At 46.9% G+C, this 16387-nt stretch overlaps 1 protein-coding gene across 1 annotated transcript in view; it reads left to right on the forward strand.

Moving 5' to 3' along the window:
• The first annotated feature begins 1237 nt into the window (after positions 1 to 1237).
• Positions 1238 to 16387, forward strand: part of LOC109868823 (neurocan core protein-like) — a 29892-nt gene continuing 14742 nt past the window's right edge. Inside the window, exons 1-7 of the mRNA XM_031802248.1 lie at positions 1238 to 1415; positions 4225 to 4296; positions 5306 to 5695; positions 7293 to 7467; positions 7581 to 7708; positions 7810 to 8103; positions 13584 to 15089. Coding sequence (XP_031658108.1) covers positions 4236 to 4296; positions 5306 to 5695; positions 7293 to 7467; positions 7581 to 7708; positions 7810 to 8103; positions 13584 to 15089 — 2554 coding nt within the window. The 5' untranslated portion in view covers positions 1238 to 1415; positions 4225 to 4235. The remainder of the gene's footprint in view (positions 1416 to 4224; positions 4297 to 5305; positions 5696 to 7292; positions 7468 to 7580; positions 7709 to 7809; positions 8104 to 13583; positions 15090 to 16387) is intronic.

Raw genomic sequence — 16387 nt, forward strand, 5'->3', positions numbered from 1 at the left:
TACTGACTTTTCACTCCTCCATCAAATTCTGCCTATCCCTCACTCCTTTTATCTCTCTATCCTCCATCACTTACTTCTCTGTCACTCTATCAGCTGGTCCCAGCTCGCTCCCTACCCCTACCCCTTAGCCCTAATTGATCCTTCTATGTTTGTAAATCTACAAGATCTGGATAGGTATAAGCAGTGTATTGATGGAGCTTCCACCACATTCCTTCCACATCTGCAAACATCAAAGGGTTAGGGCCAAGGGGAAGGGGTAGGGAGCACATTGGGATATTCTATCACTCACTATTTTCCCTCTCTATCCTCCATCCCTTGCTTTCTCTGTCTCTCTATCCCTCTACACAGGTGTGGCCAACACCTGGTACTAATCAGCTGCTCATCATAAGGACCTTGGCAAGCTGAATCAGGTGTAATGGCAGGGCTGGAACTAAAGCCCACTAGCTCTAGAGAATAGGGTTGGCCACCCTTGCTCTATCCTCCATCTCTCCGCCTATCAAGACGTTCTAGTTCCAGCTGTATAGAACTCCCCGACCACTCAATCCTGTGCCATCCTCTATCACTGAAACTACTGAACAGAATTACAGAGGATGCCAAACAGACTGTTAAATAGACAGAAGTGAAGAAGTATTTTTATACTGTACCATTGTTTACCAAATGGGATCATTTATAATAATGTAAGGGATATTTGTATCCTCAAGATGGAGGAACATGAACTAAGTGCTTATTTTAAGATGATGAACAAAAGTGTCAGTTCCTTATGTAATGCTGTATGTGTATGAAACTCTAATACAGTGTAATAAAATAAAGTGAAGGCTAAGATAAAATATAACAAGGGCTGTTGTGTTCTCTAGTATGTTAACTGTGGTTTGATAATGATCTGTTTTGGGGGGGCTACACACAGACAATGATGGAAAGACAGTTATCTTATATGGCATCCTTTATATCGCATCCCGGAGGACATTGAAAACATTGTGAAATGATTACCGGTGACTTATTTTGTTGGGATTCTGCCTGGGTGCGCTACTGAGTCATTTTAACTTATGGAGCATAAATTGTTTTAGGCAACCCCATCTCTCTCTCTCTCTCTCTCTCTCTCTCTCTCTCTCTCTCTCTCTCTCTACCCCCTTGTGTTTTATGATACGGGGCGGTATAGACATTTGTGTGTAGGGCATGTGCGCCCCTCCTCTAGCTGGTGACGGATAATAGTAGTGGGTGTGAGGTGGATTTGAACTTGAAGCCGGGGCAGATTGGAGGAGACTCCTAACTGATGTCCGAGTAGACTGCGCTCTGAGGAGAGAAAGAGAGCTCTATACAGCGGGAACTAGAACGTATATTAGTCTGGTTCTGGAACTAGAATCCGGGATCTTTGGAAAGTTGATCGAAAACTTAGTTGGTGGATATCTGGACCCAAGGTAGGATATTATCGTTGCTTGATTCAATTGCTTTTTTATGTATGTCTGTTGTCATTTGTCATAGGCTAAGTAAGGGTAGTCTTATTATTACTTTTTAATAAACTGCCGTTTTCTCAGTCGCATATGAGACGTTTTGCAGTGGACGTCTTTGTAACAAGGCCTCAGTTGAAGATGATAGTTCACATTGATGTCTGCTCATTGACATGTTTCACGCTTTGCTTGCTGTGATTTATCACCGTCTATACTGTATATCCACGGGCATTCAAAGAGAGAGGTGTTTGGGTGGTCAGGTTGAGGAATGTTCTCAATGAACGAGGACCTATAGCCTACAACAGCTCCATTAACAGACCTCACACCAGGGGTTAGCGCTTTAATGGCCAGGCCATTTACAGTGATCGACAACATGTAACCTTTTCAGCACAGCTACTGCTGTAGACGATTGAGAGGCAAGCGAATTTATCATTTCTGTTTCGGGACGCCTCTGAGTGGCGCACGTCACAGTTGTCCAATTGCGCGAAGGAACATCTGGAGTGAAGTTGTCCCCATTGCCCTCAGCTTCAGCCAGGTGTGTGTGTGTGTTTAGCCATTTTCTACGGAGCTGCTGGAGAGATGTCCCTGCTTGTCAAAGCTGTTTTCAGTGTGTCATTTCACTGATTGTTCCAATACGACTCAACGCAGTGTCCCAACAAGGTTTTTATTAGTTCCATTATCCTACTTAGTGGCTGTAGCTTTTATAGTCATGAGTCTCTTGTCCATTGGTTCCCCTGTTCCAGAACAGCACCACTCTCTATTGTCAGACAATAGGGCTCCTAGCTCTGTGTTTTTGTGTTTTACCTTTCAACACCATAGTGAAGTGAAGTAGGTTGTAGTAAATTTAGCATGTAGGCATTTCAACACAAAGGCTAAACAAAAAGAATCATGTTAAGTACATAGTCTACTGAAAGGCTGGTAATGGCTCACATCAACACCATTATCCCAGAAACCCTAGACCCACTTCAATTTGCATACCGCCCAAACATATCCACAGAGGATGCAATCTCTATTGCACTCCACACTGCCCTTTCCCACCTGGAAAAAAAGGAACACCTATGTGGGAATGCTATTCATTGATTACAGCTCAGCGTTCAACACCATAGTACCCTCAAAGCTCATCACTAAGCTAATGATCCTGGGACTAAACACCTCCCTCTGCAACTGGATCCTAGACTTCCTGACGGGCCGCCCCCAGGTGGTGAGGGTAGGTAGCAACACATCTGCCACACTGATCCTCAACACTGGAGCTCCCGAGGGGTGCGTACTCAGCCCCCTCCTGTACTCCCTGTTCTCCCACGACTGCATGGCCAGGCACGACTCCAACACCATCATCAAGTTTGCTGATGACACAACAGTGGTAGGCCTGATCACCGACAACGACGAGACAGCCTATAGGAGGAGGTCAGAGACCTGGCTGGGTGGTGCCAGAATAACAACCTATCCCTCAACGTAACCAAGACTAAAGAGATGATTGTGGACTACAGGAAAAGGAGGACCGAGGACACCCCCATTCTCATCGATGGGGCTGTACTGGAGCAGGTTGAGAGCATCAAGTTCCTTGGTGTCCACATCAACAACAAACTAGAATGGTCCAAACACACCAAGACAGTCGTGAAGAGGGCACGACAAAGCCTATTCCCCCTCAGGAAACTAATCATATTTGGCATGGGTCCTGAGATCCTCAAAAGGTTCTACAGCTGCAACATCGAGAGCATCCTGTGACTGGTTGCATCACTGCATGGTACGGCAATTGCTTGGCCTCCAACCGCAAGGCACTTCAGAGGGTAGTGCGTACGGCCCAGTACATCACTGGGGCAAAGCTGCCTGCCATCCAGGACCTCTACACCAGGCGGTGTCAGAGGAAGGCCCTAAAAATTGTTAAAGACCCCAGCCACCCCAGTCATAGACTGTTCTCTCTACTACCGCATGGCAAAGTGGTACCGGAGTGCCAAGTCTAGGACAAAAAGGCTTCTCAACAGTTTTTACCCCCAAGCCATAAGACTCCTGAACAGGTAACCAAATGGTTACCCGAACTATTTGCATTGTTTTCCTTCCCCCCCAACCCCTCTTTTACGCTGCTGCTACTCTCTGTTTATCATATATGCATAGTCACTTTAACTATACATTAATGTAAATACTACCTCAATTGGGCCGACCAACCAGTGCTCCCGCACATTGGCTAACCGGGCTATCTGCATTGTGTCCCACCACCCGCCAACCCCTCTTTTTACACTACTGCTACTCTCTGTTCATCAGATATGCATAGTCACTTTAACCATATCTACATACTACCTCAATAAGCCTGACTAACCGGTGTCTGTATATAGCCTTGCTCCTCTTATTTTCAAATGTCTTTTTACTGTTGTTTTATTTCTTTACTTACCTACACACACACACACACACACACACACCTTTTGTTCGCACTATTGGTTAGAGCCTGTAAGTAAGCATTTCACTGTAAGGTCTACACCTGTTGTATTCGGCGCACGTGACAAATAAACTTTGATTTCATTACTTACATCAGCCGACAGTATGTCACTTGCTCAGACTTGGTCAATACTTGTAGTAAAAACTGACTGTGCATAGCTGTTCCAATAGGGCCATGCAAGGTGAGGGCCCTGGAGTGTGTGCATGTGTACACAGGTAGAGTCACTAGTTTAGGTCCCACTTTGGATTTCCCCCCTCAATCGCTACAGTTGATGTTAAAGTAGGTATATACTGTATGTAATTCATGATCATTTTGATATAATGAACTCAGTGTGTATTGGTTCCACAGGTTCTATAGAAATGTTACATCTCAGACACCTGCTTTGGCTGATGTTTCTCTGTTCTGCTTTAGCTGAAAAAGGTGAGTCTTGCTGTGTATGTGTGTGTGTGTATGTGTGTGTGTGTGTGTGTGTGTGTGTGTGTATGCGTGTGGGTGTTTTTTCACTGACAAACTGGAAACAGGTCATTCGTTTTACACAAAAGCAGAAAGAGACATTCACGCAGCTCCATTCATCTTTCTCAATCCTCAAGACACGCACACACATGCACACAGGGTTGCTTAAGTAACTTTCTAAATGTAATCTGTTAGTTACTAGTTAACTGTCCAAAATTGTAATCATTAATGTAATGTTTGCATTACACAAACTCAGTAACGTAATCTGATTACTTTCTCTTAAGAGGCATTAGAAGAAGACAAAAATGATCCATCACAAACTAAACCCATTCACAAACTAAACCCATTCACAAACTAAACCCATTCACAAACTAAACCCATTCACAAACTAAGCACATTCACAAACTAAACCCATTCACAAACTAAACCCATTCACAAACTAAACCCATTCACAAACTAAACCCATTCACAAACTAAGCCCATTCACAAACTAAACCCATTCACAAACTAATCCCATTCACAAACTAAACCCATTCACAAACTAATCCCATTCACAAACTAAACCCATTCACAAACTAAACCCATTCACAAACTGAACCCATTCACAAACTAAACCCATTCACAAACTAAACCCATTCACAAACTAAACTCATTCACAAACTAAACCCATTCACAAACTAAACCCATTCACAAACTAAACCCATGCTCTGTGTATCTGTCTGCTCTTTGTCATTTAGTGACTTGCAGGCGATCTGTCCTGAATTACACCCATCCACCCTGTGTGCTATCTGACCTGATATAACTGTAGTCATTTTAACTATTAAGCCCTGACCTAGACCCTCACTTTATGACCTTTAACCCCAATCCCTAGCCATGATCCCAAACCTCATATACTTGCTCATCAGTTTTGATAATATAGACACTTGTGTCCTTACTTGCATGGCTAGATAGTAACTCCCTCTTTCTCTGTCTTTAGATCCATCATGGAGGATGACGGTAGAGAAGGCTGCCCCCGTTAGTGGTTCTCTGGCTGGCAGGGTGGTGCTACCATGCCACTTCTCCATCACCCCCACCACACACACCCCCACACTCACCCCTAGCACCCAGGGCCCAGAGGACCAGCTGAGGATCAAGTGGAGCAAGGTGGAGGGAGATGGGGAGCGTGTGGTGCTGGTGGCCCATGGAGGAGTGATCAAGGTGGGGCAGGAGTACAAGGGAAGGGTGTCTGTGCCCAGCCACCCCCAGGCAGTAGGGGATGCCTCGCTGATCGTTGTCCACCTGAGGGCTAGCGACGCTGGGCTCTATCGCTGCGAAGTCATGCATGGGATGGAGGACACCCAGGATACTGTTCATCTCAATGTCAGTGGTGAGTGGACACACACACGGTAGCAGACACACACAGTAGCACACACTCACACACACATTTCGCCCATTAGAATGTGTAAATAACATAATATACGCCATTTAGCAGACTCTTTATCCAAAGCGACTTACAGTCATGCGGCATACATTTTGCGTAGGGGAGGTCCATGCGCTTTTGTCTTTAGTTCCAGTAGTTGTAATATAAATAATGGGAAACTCTCTAATACTAACTGTTTCCTGTTATTCCCACTCAGACATGCTGGTCCATAGGGAGCCTCTAGTTAGTCTGTAAAGGTGCCACGGTGTGGTCATGTATCAGCCTTATTATGGTGGAATAGTGCAGGTAGCTTTCTTGGACAGCAGAGCTGAGCAGCAGGCCAAGTCATCATCGCTAGACGGAGGAAGTAACTGGCAGACAGTGGTGTTGTAGGACTCCAGGAGGGGGACGGTCTTGTACATCTTGAGACCTGAAGACTGGTGTTAGTGACTCAGCTTCATCATTACCTGCTCAGATGGCAGGAGATTCAGACTGGGACTGTGATGTGTGAGGCAGAGCAGATGTCTGGCTGAAACATTTAGCAGGTCTGCATACGTAGATGGAGAAACATTATTGTGTATTCTGCCCTGGGAGTACTGCTATGTTACTATGGTTGTAACACATTACCTCATGCTGGGTCTGATCTGTGCAGACCTACAGGGCTGGTGTAGGTCTTCTGAGGATAAGGTAGAGGTGGTCTGCTCTTAACCTAGAACTGTATCCCTCATCTGACAAATTCATCAGTAGTCTACAGTAGCTAGTTTCACCATGTTTCACAGCACGGCAGTCAAGTGTCCATCAAGTGTCCATTAGTAAACAAAACCACACATTGTCTGCAGGTCTCTCTGGGAGTCTTTTTGGGTAGCATGCTGATGTCAGCTGGCTCTACACCTGTAGTATTGTTCACTAAACATAGAAACCTGTGTTCCAAATATTCTGCTCTGATAGATTTGTCTTATACATTGTGTTATATAGCTCATTTGGGGGGTGGTGTGGGTTACAATGTACTACTGTGTGTGGCATTCAAGCTGGGTATCTTTCAAAAGGAGAGACCCCCTAAATAGCCCAGATTATCATAGATTCCACATTAGAGATGAACAACAGCCTGTTGATATAGTACAGCCTTTGTGTGTGTGTAGATACAGCCTCTGTTCAGTCTCTGTTCACTAGGCAACAGACAGAGACTGTTCTATCAGACTAACAACTGTCCTTTTACTGCACGTCAAACTACTCAGTCAACTCTATAACTGGAGCCAGCTTCCTAGAGGGAAAAATATTCAACTCTTATGAACTTGGAAAATAGGGGTCTGATACCTCTGCAGAACCATAGTCGTGTTACTTGGTTGTCGCAGTTTCCTTATTTGAATGCACCTTTTGTACAGTAAGTGGATCTGGATAACAGTGGATCCAAAACTACACACACACACACACACACACACACACACACACACACACACACACACACACACACACACACACACACACACACACACACACACACACACACACACACACACACACACACACACACACACACACTGACCTCCTGTCTTTGTCTCTCCAGGTGTGGTGTTTCACTACAGGTCTAGCTCTAGTCGTTACACCTTGTCCTTCCCTGGGGCCATTGAAGCGTGTCTCGCTGCCGGGGCCACCATCGCTACAGCCGAACAGCTGACCGCCGCCTTCGAGGACGGACTGGACCAGTGTGACGCCGGCTGGATAGCTGACCAGACTGTCAGGTGTGTGTGTTACCTGAGCTATCAACTGATATACCCATCTCAGGGATACCTCCATCCTGTCAGAGTTTGTATTGAAGACTACATTTCCTGTGCTCCCTCTCGCTTCCCTGTAGATACCCAATCACGAAGCCCCGTCCTGGTTGCATGGGCGATATGAAGCACAGACCTGGGATCAGGACGTATGGGCTCAGAGACCCTAAAGAGACCTATGACGTCTACTGTTATGTAGATAAACTACACGGTGAGGGAGTGTTATTGTTGATGTTTCATGATAGTGAGCTAAATCTATGTCAGCGTGTGCCTCTTTGGGTAAAGTGTGTGTATATCTCCCCTGTACTGTAGGCGAGGTGTTCTACACTCCTGTCAGCTACAAGCTGACCCTTCGCCAGGCCAAGCATGAGTGTGAGAGGCAGGGGGCGGTGCTCGCCTCCCCTGGTAACCTGTTCGCTGCGTGGCGTGGAGGACTGGATCGCTGTGATTACGGCTGGCTGTCAGATGGCAGCGCCCGCTACCCCATCTCCGTCCCCAGGCCCCAGTGTGGAGGAGGGCTGCTGGGGGTCCGGACCCTGTACCGATTCCCCGACCAGTCAGGCTTCCCCAACCCTATTGACAGACATGGAGCTTTCTGTTTCAAGGGTAAGACTACTGTAATACTATTACCACCACTGTTACTGAAGTTGCTGTCGCTGCTGCTAAGAAAATGAGGACAATGGCAATTACATTTATGCTAATGAGGATAGGAAGGAAGAGGAGGAGGACGAGGATGAGGAGGGAGAAAATGAAGAGGAGGAGGATAATGAGAAAGAGAGGAGTAGGAGGAGAAAGGGGGAGAGAGGAGACATGTCTCTCTCTCTCTCTCTCTCTCTCTCTCTCTCTCCCGAAAAGACAGAGGAAAAGTGAGAGAGTTGATCCTCTATTGTAGTAACAGACAGGCAGACTTGGCAGGGGAGTATCACCAGGGATATTTATGCAGCTTGAGTTTCTCTCAGGCTCAATGAGTTATGACCCGTCCTGTGTGAGGAAGAACTCTCACCCTGTTTTCACTTCCTGCTGAGGGTTGTCTAAATGGCCAAGCCTGGGGGGACAGATCACATCTCAGTAGAGAGAGCGAGGAGGGGATGGGGAGAGGGAAAGTGAGGTATGGAGGGAATGAGGGAGGAGTAGAATGAGAAAGAGCGAGAGAGACAAAAAGGGGGGAGAGGAGGATGGCAGTGTTATGTGAAAGTCCTTTTACAGCAAAAGACTAAAGAAATATGCATGTAACCCACATCTATTCCTACATCTCCCGTTGATATCAATGCATGATTTATGTAATAGTTAAAGTTACGGGCATGTGTTCTACGTTAGGATCTGGCCCACTAAGTGTTCAAAGCTTTTATTGTGTTATCATGTTGGACATGTCTGTTTACGCACTGAGAGTTTACTTTATATCACATCTGGAAAGACAATGGCCCACTCCCTTCCTCTCCCAGACCTACTGTACACCCAATACTCTCTGCCTTACAGTATCACCCCATACTCCCAGACCTACTGTACACCCAATACTCTCTGCCTTACAGTATCACCCCATACTCCCAGACCTACTGTACACCCAATACTCTCTGCCTTACAGTATCACCCCATACTCCCTGACTTACTGTATCACCCCATACTCCCAGACTTACTGTATCGCTCCGTACTCCCTGACTTACAGTATCACCCCATACTCCAGACTTACTGTATCACCCCGTACTCCCAACATCTCCATCATCTCTACCTTACTGCAGTCACCAACCTCTCCATCCTCTCTCTACCTTACTGCAGTCCCCAACATCTCCAACATCTCTACCTTATTGCAGTCACCAACCTCTCCATCCTCTCTCTACCTTACTGCAGTCACCAACACCTCCATCATCTCTACCTTACTGCAGTCACCAACCTCTCCATCCTCTCTCTACCTTACTGCAGTCACCAACACCTCCATCATCTCTACCTTACTGCAGTCACCAACCTCTCTATCCTCTCTACCTTAATGCAGTCACCAACATCTCCATCATTTCTCTCTACCTTACTGCAGTCACCAACATCTCCATCATCTCTACCTTACTGTAGTCTGCAACATCTCCATCCTCTCTCTACCTTACTGCAGTCACCAACCTCTCCATCCTCTCTCTACCTTACTGCAGTCACCAACCTCTCCATCCTCTCTCTACCTTACTGCAGTCCCCAACATCTCCATCATCTCTACCTTATTGCAGTCACCAACCTCTCCATCCTCTCTCTACCTTACTGCAGTCCCCAACATCTCCATCATCTCTACCTTATTGCAGTCACCAACCTCTCCATCCTCTCTCTACCTTACTGCAGTCACCAACATCTCCATCATCTCTACCTTACTGCAGTCACCAACCTCTCCATCCTCTCTCTACCTTACTGCAGTCACCAACACCTCCATCATCTCTACCTTACTGCAGTCACCAACCTCTCTATCCTCTCTACCTTAATGCAGTCACCAACATCTCCCTCATTTCTCTCTACCTTACTGCAGTCACCAACCTCTCCATCCTCTCTCTACCTTACTGCAGTCACCAACATCTCCATCCTCTCTACCTTACTGCAGTCACCAACCTCTCCATCCTCTCTCTACCTTACTGCAGTCACCAACACCTCCATCATCTCTACCTTACTGCAGTCACCAACCTCTCCATCCTCTCTCTACCTTACTGTAGTCTGCAACATCTCCATCCTCTCTCTACCTTACTGCAGTCACCAACACCTCCATCATCTCTACCTTACTGCAGTCACCAACCTCTCTATCCTCTCTACCTTAATGCAGTCACCAACATCTCCATCATTTCTCTCTACCTTACTGCAGTCACCAACCTCTCCATCCTCTCTCTACCTTACTGCAGTCACCAACATCTCCATCCTCTCTACCTTACTGCAGTCACCAACCTCTCCATCCTCTCTCTACCTTACTGCAGTCACCAACACCTCCATCATCTCTACCTTACTGCAGTCACCAACCTCTCTATCCTCTCTACCTTAATGCAGTCACCAACATCTCCATCATTTCTCTCTACCTTACTGCAGTCACCAACATCTCCATCATCTCTACCTTACTGTAGTCTGCAACATCTCCATCCTCTCTACCTTACTGCAGTCACCAACTTCTCCAATCTCTCTCTACCTTACTGAAGTCACCAACCTCTCCATCCTCTCTCTACCTTACTGCAGTCACCAACATCTCCATCCTCTCTCTACCTTACTGCAGTCACCAACCTCTCCATCCTCTCTTTACCTTACTGCAGTCCCCAACATCTCCATCATCTCTACCTTATTGCAGTCACCAACCTCTCCATCCTCTCTCTACCTTACTGCAGTCACCAACACCTCCATCATCTCTACCTTACTGCAGTCACCAACCTCTCTATCCTCTCTACCTTAATGCAGTCACCAACATCTCCATCATTTCTCTCTACCTTACTGCAGTCACCAACCTCTCCATCCTCTCTCTACCTTACTGTAGTCTGCAACATCTCCATCCTCTCTACCTTACTGCAGTCACCAACCTCTCCATACTCTCTCTACCTTACTGCAGTCACCAACCTCTCCATCCTCTCTCTACCTTACTGCAGTCACCAACCTCTCGATCCTCACCAAACCTTACTGCAGTCACCAACCTCTCCATCCTCTCTCTACCTAACTGCAGTCACCAACCTCACCATCCTCTCTACCTTACTGCAGTCACCAACCTCTCCATCCTCTCTCTACCTTACTGCAGTCACCAACCTCTCCATCCTCTCTACCTTACTGCAGTCACCAACCTCTCCATCCTCTCTCTACCTTACTGCAGTCACCAACCTACCTTACAGTCTCCAACTCCATGGCTGATTTAGCCCAATGTCTCCAACATGGTTGGTTAAGGCCAATTCTTTAAGGTTCAGGGCTTAAGACTGGATCCTGGCTCGAAACATGGCTCTGATTTGTTGGGTCACTAGAAAACCTTAAAAACGGTAGGTGGGTCGCAGCAGAGACCCAGTTACAGTTAGGAACCCAAGTTTATAGTGTGGTGTTGTAAGGTGGTTGGGTTCTGCAGAGAAATAGGGCTCTGTTTAACTCTATCTCTCTCCTGTTCCTCACATTTGGGGCTGTGTGTTTTTTACGAGGGGAAAACCCAACTCCTGCTCTCTAAGACAGAAACAGGACAGGTCCCTAATGCACTACAGCTGGCCCCTTCCCAGAGAGAGAGTGTAACGAGAGAGAAAGCAAAAGAGGAGGGAGAGAGAGATACTGAGTAGGAGAGCGAGCAGGCAAGTAATACTTGCCCAGGAGTATCATTATCATCATCATGATCATCGTCAGAATAGATTTACGCACTTGCAACCTTCTTTTTCCAGGAACAAAATATTATGTTGCAATCTAGTGGTTTCTAAAATACCAGAAAATGAAATCCATGACATAATTCCCATGTAAATCACCTGAAACAGTAAGGTCTCTGACAGTGTGGTAGTGATTTATACAGCTCAGAACGTACAGTATATGTGAGCTGCCTCATGCACAGTGGACGTGACATGGCTATAGGGACAGGGGACAGACTGCAGCCCAGCCAACCAGATGGCCTGGCCCAGCCAAACACATGACATCAGACCTGGACTGGAGCTAAGCAGGAGCTGTTCCCCTCACAGTGTGAGTGAGCAGGCTAACTAACTCCCCTGAGGGTCTCTGCTCAGAGTAATGCCAGCTATAAACGCCCCCAACACTCACACAGAGAGAGAGAAAGAGGGGGGTGGGGGTGGAGAGGACAATATAGTGATGGAGAGGGAGTGAACGGCAGAGAGAGAGAGGGAAAAAGAAAGTGAAAGGTTGGGAAAGAGAGAGAGGGAGTGAGAAGGGGTAAGGGGGGGGGGACCCAGCTCCTTCATCTATACATGGACTCAACATTTTGAGAGGAGGTGGGGTGCTGAAATGGAATATATACATTAAACATAATTATGTCATTACCGTGTGTCAATAAGGTTAACATGCGACAGCTGCCCATGTGTGTGTGTGTGTGTGTGTGTGTGTGTGTGTGTGTGTGTGTTTGTGTGTGTGTGTGTGTAAAGATTTACTAGGGATCCACAGATGTTGTTGGATGCCAAACTCATATTTCTCGGTGGTTTACACAGACAGCCTGTGGGTGGACTATATGGGCAGACAATGTAAAGACTTTGGGTAAGGCTAGAAAAGAGGGAGGGCTAACATGTTGGCTTAAGATGTGCTCCAGTGTTGAAACATAGCAGGTTATGTGAAGCCAAAAGGGTGCGTGTGTGTGCGTGTGTGTGCGTGTGTGTGCTTGTGTGTGTGCGTGTGCGTGTGCGTGTGCGTGTGTGCGTGTGTGTGTGTGTGTGTGTGTGTGTGTGTGTGTGTGCTTATGCCAAAGAATCTCCCAAGGGAAAAAGGAGGTTGGAGGTGTACAGTTGTTGTAAAACTGCACGTTTTAACACAGTTCAGACACCATGCTGTCTAAAAATACAGACCTCCTGGCAGTTAGAGAGAGAGGGTTATTATGCTGACAGATTGACACCACTGGCACTGACACTTCCACTAGTTTATTCTTGACGACTGACGTCTCTCTTTAAAAATAAAACTCTCTGAGTTGGATTGCCTTTTACAGCCCGTTGCTGTGAGCTGACACCGTTCTGATTCTGACAACACCATGTTTAGCATTCTCTGTTAACGTTGAGATTCTTGTTTTTTATTTACTATGGCACAGCATCGAACATCTGACCCCATCTGACCCCCATGGTTCATCTGTATATCTGTCCCCCATCTAACCCTCATCTGACCCCCATGGTTCATCTGGATATCTGACCCCCATCTAACCCTCATCTGACCCCATGGTTCATCTGGATATCTGACCCCCATCTAACCCTCATCTGACCCCCATGGTTCATCTGGATATCTGACCCCCATCTAACCCTCATCTGACCCCCATGGTTCATCTGGATATCTGACCCCCATCTAACCCTCATCTGACCCCCATGGTTCATCTGGAACATTACTGTACCTTGACTGTTATCTCAGGTGGGGGTATATGTTCCTGTTAAAGGTGTTGTGTCCACAGCTCAGCATCTCCCGTCTCCCTGTCTCTGCAGGGAAGGAACCAGAGATCACCTCTCCTGGACCTGTGACGACCACAGACGCTCGCAGGACAGACGCAGCTCCAGACAAAGCTGATGCCATCTACCACACAGCCAGAACTGACCACACAGTTACAGACCCGATTCACTCAGCCAGAACTGACCACACAGTTAAAGACCAAACTCACACAGCCAGAACTGACCACACAGTTACAGACCCAACTCACACAGCCAGAACTGACCACACAGTTACAGACCCAACTCACACAGCCAGAACTGACCACACAGTTACAGACAGAACTCACACAACCAGAACTGACCACACAGTTACAGACCCGATTCACTCAGCCAGAACTGACCACACAGTTACGGACAGAACTCACTCAGCCAGAACTGACCACACAGTTACAGACAGAACTCACACAGCCAGAACTGACCACACAGTTACAGACCCAACTCACACAGCCAGAACTGACCACACAGTTACAGACCCAACTCACACAGCCAGAACTGACCACACAGTTACAGACCCAACACACACAGCCAGAACTGACCACACAGTTACAGACAGAACTCACACAACCAGAACTGACCACACAGTTACAGACAGAACTCACACAGCCAGAACTGACCACACAGTTACAGACAGAACTCACACAGCCAGAACTGACCACACAGTTACAAACAGAACTCACACAGTTACAGAGGAACCTCTCCCCACAGACAGACCACACCAGACTACTGCAGAGCAAGACAGAAGTCAGCATGCAGGTGGACTACATGAGACAGCTTATACAGGCACAGACAGACATCACACAGCTACTGATAGAACACACACCACCAAACACAAACATCACACCACTGACTATACGACAATAGACAAAGACAGAACTACAGGCAGAAAAACAGACTTCACTGTTGGTACCACTCTGTTCCCTGAGTATGACGTGGATGACTTTGGCCCAGACCTAACCAAGGTAGAGTCAGTTCCTAGCAGGGGTGATACCCTGTTCCCTATGCAGCTGCCCCCTCTCCCCACCACCCGCTCCCAGCCCATCCACCCCCACCTCGACATCAACCAGGGGGGAGACCAGGAGGGACAGGGAGAGACTCAGATAGGCTCAGGCAGAGGGGAGAGCAGTGGGAGTGGGGAGGGGAGCAGTAGTGATGGGGGAAGTGAGGGGGAGGACAGGGTAGTAGTGATTCCTACACAGGGCTTCATGGCCGGGACAGGGATGGGATCAGACCCTTCACGCCCAGGACAACCAGGTTACCCAGGACGTCCAGGGTCAGTCACCCCAGAGCAGGGCCAACCAGGCTGGGACAGAGTGACAGGACAGAAGCCTGCTGTGGTCTACAAGGAGGAGGAGGGCCAGAGCTCTAGAAAAACAACCCATAGCATAGCAGGAGCCATGGAATCATACAGCGTGGACCAATCGGTGGCGATCCCTCATGAGGCATCTCCCACCAAACCACCCTTCCACCTCATCATTGTCAACGTGCATGACAAGAACCAAACAGGTGAGAGTTTACTGTTGACTCTAGTGACATGGTGTGGAGAAAAACACAATATTGTTTAATGTACTTCACAACCAGCCTAACTCTTATCTCAGGACTGCTAAGTAGACGCACTGTAACACCTGTGTGTAGAGGTATTTTCCTCACGATTGTATCACCAAACTATGCAGTGTCTCAGCCCTCTTGTTGTGAAGTGACTTTAATGTTGTGTACTCTAATATTAGAGAGTCTCTGTGGGTTACTGTGTGCTGAAGGACTCTGTACTCACTGTACCCACAGTGGCCTGCTTATATTGATGCTCTGTAGGCAGACCGAATAGAGAGAGAGAGATCACATGGAAAGAGAGTATACAGGACACATTGTTAAAGAGTGTGTGTACCACGGACAAGAAGGAGACAGTGACCACTCTTAAACCAGACTACTGCTGGACAACTGTGACCTAAACTGACCTGATACATCTCCATAATATATTCATATCTCCAGATTACCACCCAAGACACATTTACGAGGGGTCTCTGAGATCTGTCATATCAGGAAGCCTTGGTTGCTGTAGGACTTCAGGATCTGTGGGAGCATTTTTAGATTCAGGGCTGACCTCATTTAGCTGCGTGTGTGTGCGTGCTTGGAGTCATGCCTTGAGGACATGTGTGGCTTGACGAGGTTGAGCTCTGGATGCTTTCTAGGTGTTTTATGTCTTGTTTTAATAGAGAAGTTGTATCATTATCACCCCTGTCCATTTACAAGCAACACCCGTTTACATGCAAACACATCACATTCTGCACAAACAGAATCTGTTGGTCTTAGCTTGGTCCTCCAGAGAGAGTGAAAAAGAGAGAAAGACGCGCATACACACACACACACACACACACACACACACACTACAAGTAGGCCTAAGCATTTCGTTGGATGGTGTATACCATGTGTATCATGTACATTATGACCAATAAAACTTTAAAGTTAAACTTGGAACACACACAAGGTCCACTGGCAGAGCCTGTTTTAGCTCAATCAGCGATGTAATCATTGTCAACTAATTACTCCCTCCTTCTCCAACCTTCATCCCCCTAACTCCCCCGTCCCCGTGCCTCTCCCTCTTTCCCCTTTGATGTGCGTGAGTCGACACTGCTCCCCTACCCCCATCCAAGGTATAACATTTATGAATGGCTATTGTTTATTATTAAAGGGGTATATTGTATATTGTAGTAAAAAGTTAGGTAACATTTCACCCAGTAACTCAATAAGAGCTCAGTTCTTCAGTGGGTTATAGTCCCATTGTTTCTACATTAGAGGAAATTGAGAAA

This window comes from Oncorhynchus kisutch, linkage group LG23 (genome assembly GCF_002021735.2).
Source record: "Oncorhynchus kisutch isolate 150728-3 linkage group LG23, Okis_V2, whole genome shotgun sequence".
Classification (NCBI taxonomy): domain Eukaryota; kingdom Metazoa; phylum Chordata; class Actinopteri; order Salmoniformes; family Salmonidae; genus Oncorhynchus; species Oncorhynchus kisutch.